At 29.4% G+C, this 16,820-nt stretch overlaps 2 protein-coding genes, 1 long non-coding RNA gene and 1 pseudogene across 3 annotated transcripts; 3 read left to right on the top strand and 1 right to left on the bottom strand.

The window, feature by feature from the left end:
- The first annotated feature begins 3,964 nt into the window (after window positions 1-3,964).
- LOC106298391 (myb family transcription factor APL-like) lies at window positions 3,965-5,674 on the top strand. The gene is made up of 6 exons (XM_013734502.1): window positions 3,965-4,220; window positions 4,315-4,391; window positions 4,528-4,594; window positions 4,730-4,796; window positions 4,875-4,917; window positions 5,011-5,674. Exons 1-6 carry the CDS (start codon window positions 4,046-4,048, stop codon window positions 5,611-5,613), a joined length of 1,032 nt encoding a protein of 343 aa, XP_013589956.1. The 5' UTR covers window positions 3,965-4,045; the 3' UTR covers window positions 5,614-5,674.
- Window positions 5,675-6,637: 963 nt separating this feature from the next.
- On the top strand, window positions 6,638-7,562 carry LOC106299125. The gene is made up of 2 exons (XR_001261688.1): window positions 6,638-7,116; window positions 7,242-7,562. It is a non-coding gene; the product is annotated as an uncharacterized LOC106299125 (long non-coding RNA).
- Window positions 7,563-8,440: 878 nt separating this feature from the next.
- On the top strand, window positions 8,441-9,106 carry LOC106297821. Its single transcript, XM_013733983.1, has one exon. The coding sequence runs from the start codon at window positions 8,441-8,443 to the stop codon at window positions 9,104-9,106; it is 666 nt and encodes a 221-aa protein (XP_013589437.1).
- A 4,928-nt stretch (window positions 9,107-14,034) lies between these two features.
- Window positions 14,035-16,820, bottom strand: part of LOC106297822 — a 23,308-nt pseudogene continuing 20,522 nt past the window's right edge.

Genomic DNA, 16,820 nt, shown 5'->3' on the forward strand with positions numbered 1-16,820 from the left:
CTCATTGTGGAGAGAAAGTGAGAGATATGTTGTGTTTAGTTCACAAGAATGGAAAAAGAAGAAGGGTAAATCGATTTTGGGAGCATTAAGAGCTTCAAATTGGTTGTTCATGGTGGTTGTGGTATTGATGACAATGACAATCTTGTAATTACTTGAAGATGATGAGGGTGAGAGAGTAAAAATGTCATTTTCGGAAAAAAAAAGAAAAAAAAAATTGATGGCATTTTCGTAAATTATATGAACTTGTGGGGTGAATAGGGCAAAACCAATTTTCAAAAAAAAAGGAGGTTAGTTTTGTGTTTGACTTTAAGTTATAGGTCAATTCTGCAAAAAGCCCGATTTTTTTTTTCTTTTATCGTTTTTTTATTGTGGAAAAGATAAGAAGGGCGAAAGAAATATATTCATTTTGAAGACGAAATTTGAAAGCACCATAAAAAGATGCTTGAAGTTCAAGCAACCATGGCCTCTATTTCTTTGAACCGACTTCGTTGTGATTAGTTATTTCTTTTTAAGTTCTTAGTTTGCTTCAACAACAATTAGCTAAAGTGAAACATTAACTTTACCTGGTTATAAAAAATGTAAAAAAATAAAAGTTATCTTAAATCATTATTAAGAACATTAATCAAGAAAAATAAGAACTTAATAATCTTTAAGGAATTAACTATGAAGAATGTCTGCGTATCTAAAATTTTTAAAGGTTCAGAAAATTCTAGTTACTATTGCATGTAAATGCGGGTGGCCAAGTTTATACGGTTGGTATCTCTCGCGGGTGTTCTACTTTCATTTTTGTTTTAATAATGTTGGCGCAATAAGAATCTATCTTTATTCATCAAAGAGGGGAGGAATTGATTCCAATTCTCATTCAATTTGAACTTTGATTTTGCTTTTCTTTGATTTGTTTACAAAAAAAAACATTTATTAATGTAAAAGTTAACACCATTTTCACATTTTTATTTAGCCAGATGCTATATGATTAATTGATTGTACAAACAATTTGATTAAGCCCCAATTCAATATTATTGGCAAGAAAAACATTGTTTCTTTGACCCCAAAATTTTTGTTCCTGATTAAATCCATCTCTTTAATATCTGGAAAATGCATTACCATGTATAGCTAGCTGCACAATCTTCAGTCCTACAAAAGCCAAAAAGGGGTTTAGCCCCAGCAGCTTTAACAAAAAAAAAAAATGGAGAAGAGAAGAAAACATATGGTAAAAATAAAATGAAGAATAAAAGAGCTTTAATAAGTAGAAGAAGAGGTCCCCAACAGTAACACTATCTTTAAAACATTGATACAAAATTCTCCACATATCACTAAACCATGTATATGCATAACTTAAAGTTTTGGTTCCATATTCTTATGCTGTTTTCACGCTTTAATTCCATATTCATTCACTAAATGCATATTGGGCTACACTGAACGTTTTCCTGTTTTCCCTTCGTAGTTAATACAAAACTATACTCCCTCCGTTTTTTTTTATATTTGACGCTTTAGGATCGTGCAAATAGATTAAAAAATATTTAATTTTCTAAACAAAAACATTATTAATTGTTTACCTAACCACAATTTAACTAATAATAAAATAGAAACTGTAATATCATTGGTCATCTATCAATAATTAGTAATAAATTTTACATAAAAAATTGAAAACGTCAAATAATTTAGAACAAAAAAATTCCACTAAAATGTCAAATATAAAAAAAAACGGAGGGAGTAATATATTTAAATTTTCTCATTTAATGCAAATTTTACATTCGTAGATCATATGCTCTATTTCTGTGTGTGCATATCATTCTCAGCCATATCCATTGATTTATTCTTGTTCTATGTAATATGCCATGGGACCTCCCACTCAAATATATTAGGTTGACCATTGTACGTATATCGATATATATTAAAATAATATATATTTAATAATAGATATTAGATACATTAGATTTCACGTAATTTTGAGATATTTCAAAACATTTTAATGTATAATATCAGAAAGTGAAATGTTCTTTTTTTTTGTGTGAGAATTAGTGCATACATATTACATGCACCTTCATAATACATACACTAAAAACTCTAAAATTTAATATCCGGTAAATTGATAATATGAAAAATTAATAAATTTCACCAGCTTTAAACCGGAACGAGTGTAAAATATCATATAATTCGATAAAATATTAAATTACTAATTTTTTGAAAACTCTTATGCAAATATATGGTCACATTAAATTCATAAATTAATAATTATTATATATAAAACTAGCATAAAATTTAAATAAAAATAAAATAATATTATATTATATTGTCTGTTTTTCTTTTAAAATAAAATTCATCTATAGTTTTCTTTACAAGTCAATATTTTGATGTTATTTCATAGAATCACATATAAAACACATTTAAATTCTAGGAAATATAATTTCAATACTTCAAAATTATCAAACAATCTAATATAGACAAAATTTAAAATTTTAAAACTTAATTAGTGTATTATATTGCGAAATCAAAATTTTCTTTTCTATTTTTAAAAAATATTTTATAAATATAAATCTAAAATGAATTTTTTTTTACTATATTTAGCTAACTCATATAGGGTCCCGATGTTTAAACTTATCTATTTTAAAATCAATATATATATATATATATATATATATGAAGTGGGTGTAAAGTTTTTTCTACTATAAAATTCATTTTGTAATTAAAAAATTCACAATATTTTAAAGTAATTTGAAACATAATTACTTCATGTATACGTATAAACTAGGTGTTTTCCTGCACCATGTGCAGTGATAAATTTTTTAAAAATTAAATTATATTTAAAATGAATTTATTAATATTATATATTTTATTATTTGTAACTAATATTTAATATAAAATTGATTATTTACGCATAAAATTAAGAAAAAAATAATTTTGTTTATTTTAAATTACATTTAATAATATATATGATATATTTAAAATTCAAATCTTAGATAAATTTTTTATCTATTTATTTTGGTTAAATGTATTAAATCAACTTGTATAAAATTACTAAAAATCATATAAAAATTATATAGTTATTAAAAATTATAACTAAACAATATTTATAAAATTTGTAGATATCTAAAAGAAACTAGTGAATTACGATTAACAATTTATTAATTTTTTAAAAAAGATGTAGAAAATTTTGAAAATATTATTAATAAAAATTGTATAATTATAAAAATACAATTAAATAATGTATTTCGAAATTTATAATGCATATTTCAATATATTTATTTTAGTAATGATTTATGAATTACTATCATATTTTAAGAAGTTTAACAAAAATATAAATCAACATTAAATTTAATGTATTAGTTATTGCCATATTCTATAAAGTGTGCCAAAAATATATGTAAGTAATAAATGTGATTGTCCATGTCATATTAACTATAAGACATGTCATCAATCTTGTTAGCCATGTCATCATTGTTTTTGTAAAAATGATTGTAGATAGGACATGTGGCAAAATCACTTCGCAAATATAGTCTAGGGGATGTCTTTGCAAAGATTTTTATTCTAAGTAATTCAAAGGTATCAGCTGAGAGTAATAAAAACAATTGAAAAGATAGCGACAGTCTCTTTTTACAAAGGTTTATGGTCTAGGATTTGGGTTTAGGGTATAGAGTTTGAGTTTAAAATTTACGGTTTAGGGTTGAAAATTTAAGATTTCGGGTTTACGGTTTAGTTAGTGGCGTCATCGTTGTTAAAAATTAGCATTATTCTTTTTTTTAGTTAATTTTTAAATAAATTTAATATTTTTTAATTAATTATCTACGTGTCACATTGATTGGTCTTAGAAAGAGAGGTAAATTTAAAGATTCAAGTTATGTTCTTATATTTATAACCAAATATTAATTTTATTTTAGTCACAAACAAAAGAAAATTTTAAAAAGAAAAGACAAGAGAGAGAGAGAGCAATAAAGCCGTCATTTGATCTCTTCAAAAACGCATCGTATTCTCTCTTACATTTTTGCATCACATTCGTTTCCTTGAATCTCTCTGCTAGAGAGAGACAGAGAGTACTAGAGAGAGAATGTTCCATGCTAAGAAACCTTCAAGTATGAATGGTTCATATGAGAACAGAGCTATGTGCGTTCAAGGCGATTCAGGCCTCGTCCTCACCACCGATCCTAAACCGCGTTTGCGTTGGACCGTCGAACTTCACGATCGTTTCGTGGACGCCGTCGCTCAGCTTGGTGGCCCTGACAGTATGCACACCACCAAACGCATATATATGATCTTCATCAATTTAACCAAAAGATATAATAACAACTAAATGTTTATATCGTTTTTAATTTACAGAAGCCACTCCAAAGACGATCATGAGAGTTATGGGAGTGAAGGGTCTTACTCTTTACCACCTAAAGAGTCATCTTCAGGTATGTACACAAACATAAATTCGGGTTTTCTTTTATTCCTCGCTTTTAATTTCTACTTCTCTTTATCTTTCTGTTTTTTCACTTAAAATATAATTACTATATTATTAAAAAGAATTATCTGGATCTATGTGTGCAGAAATTCAGGCTTGGAAAGCAGCCGCACAAGGAGTATGGAGATCACTCAACAAAGGAAGGTTCAAGAGGTGACCACGCTTGCTTTCTCTATCATATTAGGGTTCTAGATAATTAAACATAATTTTTGTTTATATATATTTTATGTACCTGTGTATGTAAATTTTTAATCCATCAATTTCTCAAAAAAATATTTTACCGTGTAGCTTCTGTCATGGATATTCAGCGCAACGTAGCTTCTTCTTCTGGCATGATAAGTCGCAACATGAATGAGTATATCCTCTCTTCTCGTTAGTTTTATATACTTTCTTTTTGTACTAGCAGCTACTTACACTTGATTTATTTGATCAGGATGCAAATGGAAGTGCAGAGAAGGTTGCACGAACAGCTAGAGGTAATCAAATTCTATTTATATTTTATGACATTCAACTCTTACAAATTTAATTCTGATCCATAATACATATTGCATGCATTTAAATGTTTTTAGGTGCAGAGACATTTGCAGCTGAGGATTGAAGCACAAGGAAAGTACATGCAATCTATATTGGAGAGAGCTTGCCAAACCTTAGCCGGTGAGAACATGGCAGCCGCCGCCGTCGTCCAGGGAGGAGGGTATAAGGGCAATTTGGGAAGTTCGAGTCTTTCCGCAGCTATGGGTTCATCTCCTCATCCTCTTAGTTTCCCGCCGTTTCAGGACCTAAACATCTATGGAAACACAACCGAACAAGTCCTCGACCATCATAACTTCCATCACCAGAATATTGAGAACCATTACACGGGCAACAATGCTGCAGACACAAACATTTACTTGGGAAAGAGGCGACCAAGCCCTAGTTTTGGTAACGATGTAAGGAAAGAACTTTTAATGTGGTCTGATCATGATCAAGATCTTTCCGTAAACCAACCGTTCGATGATGAGCATCGGATTCAGATACAAATGGCTACACATATCTCCACGGATTTGGATTCTCTATCTGAACATAACCGTGGGAAGTTACTGGAAAGGCTATCGCCTCGAAGATCACCAGTGAGTCCTATGATGAACCCTAATGGTGGGTTAATACAAGGAATGAACTCACCATTTGGGTGATAAATATTTCTTTTATGTGATGCATGAGAACGTAAAAACGAGATATATATTTTGTTAAATATTATGAGCTTGACTTAGGATTTAGAGAAGAGGCCACCAAAAAAAGACAAATTATGTGTATCGGGTTAGTTTTGCTCGTATTTAATTGTACTGAAACAATATATTTTGTTGCTATAATATTTAGAATTTATTCTGTAATAATTTTCTTCGAGCAAAATGTTTAAAAGTTGATCTTTATAGAATTTTTTTTGGTAAGAATATGGGAGAATGACTCCCAATTTATTTGAAAAAGAAACTCAAACTTCAGCTTACAAGACGAGTTTGTTGTAGCCCCAACATCAACATCCTCATGAACTAAAACAACGACCTCAATCGGTGCCACAACAAAACTATGAAAACCAAACGGAAGAGAAAATGCAAGGTTAACCAAACCATCAGCTAAGCGGTTTGCTTCCCTATACACATGAACGAATCAGACCAGCCAGTCCCTTGTCAAGAAGCCATGGCACAAGCGTACCAGGAAAGACAGCGGATGAGTATTCCCAATCCCTATCGTAAGAAACTCCATCACCATCATAGAATCGACCTCTACCTCCAGCCTTCTCACCCCTTTCTCCCAAGCAACCACTAAACCATAGTACACATCCCATAACTCCGCTAATGGTGCCGTACAACTACCTATATTAATCGCAAAACTTTATAGAATGGCCGAATGATTCTATGATTTTGTCGTTGTTTTTTATCATCCAATACTTTTTTTTGTGTTTGAGTTATTACCGAATTTAAGAGCAAGTCCATTGATGAGTCAGTATCTCATTAATTAAAAAAAGAAAAAATCAGAAAATTGGAGAAAGAGAAGAAAGTGAAAAGATCTCTGCACAGACTCTTCGAGAACCTCATGCATTAGACCACCTCCGTTTGGAAGGTTTTAGTAAAGGGTTCTTAGAAAAATAAATAAAAAAATACATAAAAGGAAATAAAACTATAGAACAGCCTCTTAGCAAAGAAGGTTTTGGAACTGCTAAAAACCCCATACATGTCATGTTGGTATTGATCGTCTCTCTTTTCTCTCTCTTCTCTCTCTTCCTCGATGCTTTTCTTTTATGTCTGAGAAATCACTCGTCTTGCTCTCCTTCTCCAAATCCGTAGCAGCTAGAGAACCTCGGCGAAATCAGATTGGTGGCTAGGATTGTGCTGGGACTCAGGTCGGATCTCGATGTCAGACGACTCGTCAACGATATCGAACGAATCGATCTGCTGACGAACGAGACCTTTCTCTATGAAGTAGGCTGATATAACGGTCCATGCGTCCTGTTCGTATTTGATCTCCTCTCGTTGAAGATTGAAGAACAGAGTAGAGAGAAAGAAAGAGAGAGAGAGAGAGAGAGAGAGAGAGAGCGCGATTTTGTGGAGATGATCTCGATCTCTCATTCAATCGGAGAAGATGATCTATATATACCTTTTTTCTCACAACCGTAATCACAGCCACAGATAGAGGCTTGGGTAAAATTTCTAGTTGCAGTTTCTATTGTTTCCTTGAAATCTGATATAGGCTTTATCTGTATCTCGGTTCCTTTATCATGTTTGGGGTACCAGTTTTCTTATTGACTCGTTGTGTCTCTATGCAGTATCCCGAAGAATAGCATGTACACCTTACTGCAGCCCTATCGCCAAAAGGATGGTGCTCTGCTTGCTGTTGGGACACTTTGTGATAAACTTAGGCAAACTGAACCCTACAAATCCGAGCTGGAGAATATGCTAGTGCAACATGTTTTTCCTGAATTCAGCAGCCCAGCTGGTCATCTTAGAGCCAAGGTTTTAGTTACTGCGTTTGGTTGTTTAGATCCCCTTTTCATTCGTTTCTGTTAAGAAAATAATACCTCTATTCATTTTTATAATACAGTTGGAATAACTCAACTCCGTTATAGAATTACTTTATTTTGTCGAAATTTTTTGAATTTTACAGTGGAGATACTCTTACATATAATATAATATGCCGTAACCAGTATATATATCTCATGCATGAATGTAAACAGATATAATATACATTATGGGTAGAGAATATAGATCGCTCATGTTTCAAGGCATGTAGGCTATTTTTAATGCTTTTGAAGGGCCCTTTTTGCTTTTTCAAGAGTTCGTTATTTCTATCTCAAGTTAGTTTGTAGTTGATGCTTTATTATAGTATATGATTACGCTAAAATGGGATATCTGCATTGGATAACTAAATTCCAAGCTTATGGTAAACAAAATCATGAGTAAATATGAAAAACGAAGGACAGAGCGATGATGATCCCCATCAAAGCAAAAGGTTACTAAGGTTTTGGGAAATCCACATGCAACAGCAACAAAAGCTGCAAACTTCGATTCAAATGTATATAGTCACTTGATTTCATATGTATCCACGAAAGTAAGTATGTATGTGTGTGTGTGTGGAGTGACATTGATAGCTACAACATCCTTTCCAAAAGAAATTGGCATAAGAGAAATTAACCGACATTGGGTATCTGTCTTTGTTCTTTATTCTTTTATTTCTTTTTGTACCACTAATTACTACAAAAAAAATTAGTTCATTAATTTGGTCTTAATTTATATATTTAAAAGTAATTAGAGTGTTTGTAAATAAAAAGTGTTGCCTTGATAAAGAATGTTTTTTTTTAATTACTCAATGCATCCAATTCGTCACAATATAATTCAAATTATGTACGTCTTATATGTAATATACAGTATATGCTTTGATTGGTAATCTTGCATAATGGTGGAATCGCGTTTAGGCGTGAGTGCGCAAGTATTTTATCAATTATAAAAATGTTATCGAATGAAAAAAATGCAAAAGTTAGATGGTAACATTGAGGCTTTTAAGGTTTGCGAAACAGATGGTAGATATGCAGTTTTATGGAAGAGGAAAGATGGTAATTATGGTCCCGAGTTTGTTGCTTCTGAAACCTGGCACCAGATTCGACAGTCTAAGGAGAAGGTGAATTGGAGTAAGTTGGTCTGGTTCTCGCAAGGGATTCCTCGATATGCTTTCATCACCTGGCTAGCCATCCGCGATAGGCTTTCCACAGGTCGACGTACAAGCAGTTGGGGGCAGCCGCAGAGCTGCATATTTTGTATGGAACCAGATGAGACTAGAGATCACATATATTTCGCTTGCCCCTATACGTTCATGGTTTGGTTGAAAGTAACAGGGAATCTTTTTGGCTTGGAACCTGATCCTGATTGGGACATAACGATGACGCGTCTGCGCACTGGTTCGTACGATCGACTCACTTTTATCCTTCTTAGACTGGTTTTCCAAGTGTCTGTTTACCTAATCTGGCGTGAGCGTAATGAAAGAAAGCACAACACCAGCTACAAGTCTGTGGATCAGCTAGCTAAGGTGATCAACAAAACCGTAAGGAATCGTATCACTTCCCTCAAGTATGCCTGCAACCCGCGATTGCGGAGCTTGATGATTCGATGGTTTGAAGCACACGACACTACAACTTAGTCTGCGTAGTTTCAAGTTCCTTTTTAAAGGTTCTAGTTTCATATTTCAGTTTCCTTTTTAAGTTTGCTCTTTTGAACTCAATATAGCTGTACATATATTCTTTTTAAAGTGATCAATAAAGTTAACATTTCATCAAAAAAAAATGCAAAAATTTGCATTTTTGCGGACCAAAAAAAAATTCATTAATGGAAAAATGAGTTTAAGTTGATTATTAACTAAACCAACACCTTCATATTATTAAATTATATGATAATACCATTTTAAATAAATAGCAAAAAAATAATAATAAATAGTTGTGTTGTAAAAAAACAATACTATAATTGTTTTTATAATATTATAAGATGTCAATCTATTATTACAAACATATTGAAAAATAAGCTAAATATTTTTCATACAAAGTAAAGTATTTTAGATAAATATTTAAAATTTTGTAATAACTATTTTAATTATTGATGGTTGTTTTATAATGTAATAAAATATTTTAATCAATCTAGTATATATTCCACCAATCCATAAATTTTAAAAAATTTCGCATCTTAATTAATTTTGTCCACAACTTAACTATTATTTTCCCAATTCTGCGATCCATAGACACTGATCAACTTTGTTGGTCATAGAGAGAGATAAAGATCTGGCCACCACCGAGTTGGCATCTAAAAGAGAAAGCTCTCTCCCACTTTCTCTCGGTCTCTTCTCTCTCTCTCTAAACTTTGTTGGTCATAGAGAGAGATAAAGATCTGGCCACCACCGCGAGTTGGCATCTAAAAGAGAAAGCTCTCTCCCAATTTTTTTGTCTTCTCTCTCTTTCTCTCTCTAAGCTGAGGAAACAAAAGGCCAAAAAAGAGAAGAAGGATAAGCATATATAGAAAGAGGTATAAACGCACTCTCATGTGTGCACTTCTCGAGGAAGCTTCTCTTCTCTTTTTATTTATTAGAGCAGTTCCAGTGATGGTCTCTCACCATTATTTTTTACCAAAAATATTAGTAAAAAATAAAAAAAAATGGGAGAGAGAATTTAGAAAACACCAACATCATCTCTTCCTAAAAAAACTATTGCACATAAAATTCTACACATGCCTTTTCATAAATGGTTGAATTGATTTTAATGTAATAAGTTTTAATTACAAAATTAAATTATATTTAGATATATTAATATAATAATACGTAGAGACTCAGTTTAAAGATACCATCAGTAACGTGGTTTGACTAAGGGTTCATTAACACTTTCACACCAGTATATCCATGTTTCAATTCCCGGATAAAACAATTTATTAAACAATTATGCAAGCTACGGAGAAAATGCTTACAAGAGATCTTCAACATGGTGCAAATAAATCTGGCCATGCGTAAATTTTAATAAGGCGACTCTTGTGATGCAGTTAGACGTAGATCCTCGTAAAACATGTCAATTGTTGATCGTCTATATAATTGTAATATCATAATAAATGAGAGTTAAAAAAAATACTATCAGTAATGATGCTTTTACGCCCCCCACGCTTGCCTCTAATTACGTTCTGTTTTTCCTATTTATGAAACCTATTTAATTAGATTACACAATTTGTTTTAAGTGTCTTCCGGCATTTAATACCTACTTAACTTCACCCATGCATTGCTTCCAGATAGTTGTAGTATATTTTTTGTTGTTAGCTAGTATATATTATTCCATTTGTTTCAAAATAGGTGATGTTTAAAATAGGTGATGTTTAAGATTTTGTACACCGATTAATAAACTACTAATTTTATGATATTTATTTCATTTTATATATAACAACATTAACTATATTTAATCCAAATAATTAAAAAATTCTCCATAATATAAATGTATACACTAAATAATACTACATTTTCATAAAAACTTAAAGCACCACTTAATCTGAAATAAAAATAAAATAATTATAAAACATCAATTAAAGTGAAAGTATTTTTTAACTGAGTGATGACATGTGTCAAATGACCATGACCATCTTGTAATTATCAATATATACATATGGATTCAAATACAGGAAAAGGCATATAAAATTCAATCAATCAAAATAAATTATCAAAATTCGCATGATTCATTTATTATTATTGAGAAGTGTACTATAAATCTATATAAATAAAAAATTGTATACAAGGATATTATATTTGAAAGTTTAATGATAAAAGTTTTAAAGTAATGTTAACCGTCTGAAAAGTGAAAACTAGTGTCTGAAAACTAAGTACTAAGCACAACTTTAACTCATTTATATTTTCCGTTCAAAAATATAATCAATGTCATTGTAAAGATGCTGAATTGCTTATATAATAACTGGATCTCAAATGAGAGTGATGCATGGTTTAATGAACACTAAAGCTTCACCTGTACGTCCGTGCGGGTATCTTATATATTTTATAAATGTATAACTTTGATATAATCATAAACATTTTAAATATATGATTTACGTCTTAAGTTATATATAATGTAATTCTATAATATTATTGTTTAAATAATTTAAACTTATTATTTTAAAAAGATTTATACATAGTTTATGAATTTTACCCATTTTAATGGTGAATGATATTTTAAATGAAATATTAAAAAAGAAAAAAGTTAATTTCTCAATTTTATATAATTTTATATTTAATTCATATAGTACTTCTATTTAATGTAATACAGAATATAATTAGAAAGTTTATGAAAATAGCTTAGAATTTTTTTTATAATACAATCTTAATTAACATTAACTTGTAATAATATTATAATACTAATTATGAAATGAATTAATGCATTATTTTATAAAAACATATGTAAAACTTCTAATACGATTTTTTTAGATTTGTTTTTCATGCCAAAATGTTAATTAGAAATAAATAAAATGTGATTTTCTAGGGAATGTCCAATTTAAAAATAATCACACATGAAGAGAAGTTGTGGCTTCTATTTTAATAGAATATAAATGATATTTTCAAGGAAAATCTTAAAATAAAATGAGTTAATGTATCAATTTAATATAATTTTATATTTAATTAATATATTACTTTATTTTAATATAATATATACTATAATTAAAAAGTTTATAAAAATAGCATACAAATTTTATTTTTTATTTGATAATAAATTTTAATTAACATTAACTAGTAATAATATTATAATACTAATTACAAAATTAATTAATGCATTATAAATTATTTAAAACTTTTAATAAGATTTTGTTAGATTTTTTTGTCATGCCAAAATGTTAATTAGAAATAAACGAAACGTGATTTTCTGGAGAATGTCCAATTTAAAAATAATCAGACATGAAGAGAAATTGTGACTTCTATTTTAACAGAATAAATATGATATTTTAAATGAAAGATTTTTAAAAATAAAATAAATTAATTTATCAGTTTAGTATAATTTTTATATTTAATTAATATAGTACTTTTATTTTAATATAATATAGACTATAATTATTAAGTGTATGAAAATAGCATGCAAATTTTATTTATTTTATTTAAAATAAAATCTTAATTAGAATTAATTTTTAATAATATTATACTACTAATTACGAAATTAATTAATGCATTATTTTATAATAAAAAATATTTAAAACTTCTAATAAGCTTTGGTTAGATTTTTTGTCAACAGATTTTTATTATAAACAATTTTATAGGTATAATTGTTATATGTGTCAATTATATAACACGTGATATCGTAATGATGCCAAAATGTTAATTATAAATAAATGAAATATGATTTTTTAATCAAACATAAAAAAAATTGTGACTTATATTTTAATAGAATAAGTTGAGTCACAATACAATCACGCTAACTCACTATGCATAAGTTAATTGTTACAATTATTCAGTGCTTTAAATATTTATCCATCTCACTCAGGTACTTTTCTGGCATTTCACATGCATAAACGTTGCATGTGATCGTTACTTTACTTCTTATCAAAAATTTAAACAAATTTTTTTTTTTGTCAAAAAATTTAAACAATATTATTGATAATAAAGTTGATGTTTGTACGCATATCATATGGTAATTACTATGGTGATAAGCAAACTAATAATCTATTCTATTAAAATAACAGCGTGATCCATTGATAAAAGTATGGTCCAACTATTATTTATTTTATCTTTATTATTTCTTTTATCTTTATCATTATTTAAAATATTATTTATTATGTTTTATGCCATTAATCCTATATTTAAATTACCAATTGAAAAGACCTAAAAAGATGTAAAACAAAAAATATACCCGCCATTTTTAAGGACTGGTTAGGATCTAGTAAATAAATAAAGTAATAAAGGTAACGGTCTCATCTATGGTCTATGCACATTCTTCCATGCAAGTTAAATATTAATCATCTGTAGGCACCCCATCGCGATCTTGACCTTGGATTCCATTTTCTCCTCCGTTCTTCTATCTTCGAACGAAAAGGATATCATCATACTAATCTTCTTTTTGATAGTAATTGATATTTTCCAAAACTATACCCTTTAACTTTGGTATGTGTTGATGTTGAATATTCTCTTAACAAAGTACATCACCCGAAGCTTCTTTTGGCTCTTTTCTTTCTCTGATTTGATTTCTCAAGTAATTCTAGTTCTTCCCGAAAATAAACCAGATTTATATATATTTGATAAAGGAAAAAAATCATTCATTGGTTACATTGTGAAAGGAAAAATGGAGAGAAACGCCCATTTGTACATAACTTTAATGGGCTTCAACAGTGTCACATATTATATACCATTATCCAAAAATACCAATAACTTCTTCACTATATATACAAAAAGAAATAAGTTTGAACGAACAATTCCAAGACTCTAGTCGTACCCCAATCCAATTTAGAATTTATTTATGTTACAACCAAAAATAAACAAGACATTTTAAATTTTAACTAACAAAAATGTACATATGCCATCAACTAATTAACCCTCCAAAACAGTTTTTTTTATTTATTAAACTTATCCACATTTTATAGGGAATTTACATTACTGTAAATATTATTATACGTTGTTGTCATCTTCAAATATATCGGCGGGAGGGATAAATGAATCCAATGAAAGCCCAGTCACATCGAAGACGATGTTGTATATCTTCCAAATCTCCTCCATCTTCGTCAGAGCCGATCCTAATAAGAGCACCATTTGTGAGAGTCTCTTAAAAACTTCTCACCACTTATCAGTAATACAAAAAAAAAAAAATAATAATAGAAAAATATAGTAAAAAGAAGAATTGGTCTCTTGTTAAAAAAATAAAAAAGTTAATAGAAAAAAAAAGAAAAAAAAGAATTGGTCTCTTGTTGAAGATACTTATGCACAATTTTAAGAGACTAATTCTACGGGTGTGCATTTTGTATCGGTAGAATCAATTCAAAAAGGTAAAATTTAATTAAAATTTTAAAATAATTATTTTTTTCTTTTTGTAATAAACTGTTTTAGTCTTTGCCCACTGTAAATGCTCTAAGATTCAAGGGCACCATTCAAAATAAAAAAATTTATTTAAATTAAATTTAAATAATCAAAATATTAATTATTCATTTAGGTAATTTTTAGTTTATTTTTCATAAAATCAAATGAAATTTTAAATGACATGAAAATAAAATACTTTTTATAGTAATCTTTTATTTATTTTCTATATTAAATTATCATATCTTCTAATATTTTATTTTAATTCTAAAAACTAAAAAAAAATCATTTATTATTGATATTTTACGTTTAATTATATTAATATATGTATATAAAAAAAACTTAAAAAGAAATTGGAGGCCCCACAAAGTGAGGGACATTCAAATGTTTCGTACGTTTGGGTACAAGCCCGACTCTAATCCTCGTCCTACTATACTGCAACGACGTCTCTCCAAACCGAAACACCGTTGCGATGGCGCGGACGCAATGCGTAGAAGCAACTCCCTCAACGCCGCGGTCAGTCGTTGTCTCCCAAAAAACAGTTTTGTCTTCGAGCGAGATCGGCGTAACTCTAATAAGATGTGAATTCTCCAAATAGATCAGTAGACCGCTCTTCTGGCAGAAATATTCTAGATTGTGTGGTGAATAACCTCCGTAGGAGCTCCAGCGTCGTTCTGCTCGATCAAGGAGTCACGATCGGCAGATATTTTGAGGACGGAATCGTCATTGTCCTCGATTCTTTTCTCTCCACAGAATTGGACCTTTGAGAATAATTTTGTTGTAGTTCTTGGGTCCAAGCCTTGTAGCCCAATTATATACAGAAACATGTTTAGTATAAAATATTAAAAATAATTAAAAAGTTATATATTATTTTGTGGAATCAATTCATCCTACTCGTTAAGGTTTAAATATTTCTACAATAAGGTTTAAGATTCAAATCTTACACTATGCATTTTCTTGCGGATTATATGATATGAAGCTTATTGGAGGTTCTAGAGTATTGTAGACAGAGCTCTCTATTGTGGTCGTCTGTTTCGGAGAGAGTTTGTTCATCGAGGATGTCGTACATGCAGAACCGTCCGTCGATCCAAGTGCTTCAAAGAGAGCTTCATCGTGCTTCAAAGAGAGCTTCATCGTGGAATCATTATATGTAGAATTGTTCATCAATATCGCATATGTTGCAGGTAGTTGACCATCATATCATATGTAACAGAATTAAAGATTATACGATGATGTAATATGTTACAAAGTGTTAAAAAACCTGTTGTATATTACTCTACCAAAAGAGAAATGTTCTCTGACAAATATATATTCTGGACAGCAGAGCAAAAAGATTTAAAACAAGAAAAAAGATAAAGGGGTGATTGGTTGGACGGTAGGAGCTGACTTTAGCTTTATTTTTATTTACAACCTTTGAAACTACCAATCATGATTTATATTAGTTTTTAAAGTTACAGCCATAAAAAAAAAGCCTTATTTTCTAAAGCCCCATATTTTTTTTATTAGCAATAAATTTTAAAATTACATCTTTTATAGCTAAATAAAAAATCCAACTGACTAAATTCTACAGTAAATATTTTACAGTTACAATCCAACCAATCACCCTTTAAACAGAGCTTCGATAATCCCAAAAAATTCTCCACTAGATTTTTTTAATGAATGTAAGATCGTATTCATGATGAACTCTACTCCCTCTAGATACAAATATCATACTAAAATATTTATTTTTATTTCTTATTTTTTTGTTTTACTTTTAACAAGCCTAAAGTTTTATTGATTCTCAATAAAAGGAACCACTTACATTTTGACATTTTAATTTATATACAAAACAAAATGCATTAATGAAAAATAGAACATCATTTTTTGTATACAAAAAAGAACTAAAACATCATACAATTGTATACTGAAGTAGTATTAATTAATAATTATATATGGCACAAATGCATGAAATACATTACATTCTATTTTCTTGCAAAAAAAAAACATTAGATTCTATTTTCACATAATAATATAGATGTTATAATTCTAAAATAGTTTCTAAAAATGATCTAAAATTGAAACCATTAGCAAAACATTATACTCCCTGTTCGGGAACGCGCTAGGCGCTAGTCGGGCGGTCGGGTTGGGCCTAGCGCCTAAAGAGAAAATCGGGGATTAATCGGAAATTATGCGGGGCGAAATTTTTAGATGGTTTACTATGTTATAAAACATGTTAATCTTTAATTGTGTATAACATTAATACATTTTCATGTTTAAGATTGTATAAAACACACAAATAGAATATATAAACTTAATATAGTGTAATTTTCATCAAAATTATGAATATAAATGATATTTATAAAATTTTAGATCA

The sequence above is a fragment of the Brassica oleracea genome, chromosome C6 (genome assembly GCF_000695525.1).
Source record: "Brassica oleracea var. oleracea cultivar TO1000 chromosome C6, BOL, whole genome shotgun sequence".
Taxonomy (NCBI): Eukaryota; Viridiplantae; Streptophyta; class Magnoliopsida; order Brassicales; family Brassicaceae; genus Brassica; species Brassica oleracea.

Bases quoted from the DNA above. Each gene is read 5' to 3' on its own strand.
- LOC106298391 (XM_013734502.1), top strand. From the start codon at position 4,046: ATGTTCCATGCTAAGAAACCTTCAAGTATGAATGGTTCATATGAGAAC. The intron at 4,221-4,314 runs GTATGCACACCA...TTTAATTTACAG, and splicing joins TCAGCTTGGTGGCCCTGACA to AAGCCACTCCAAAGACGATC. The intron at 4,918-5,010 runs GTAATCAAATTC...AAATGTTTTTAG, and splicing joins GGTTGCACGAACAGCTAGAG to GTGCAGAGACATTTGCAGCT.
- LOC106297821 (XM_013733983.1), top strand. From the start codon at position 8,441: ATGCAAAAGTTAGATGGTAACATTGAGGCTTTTAAGGTTTGCGAAACA.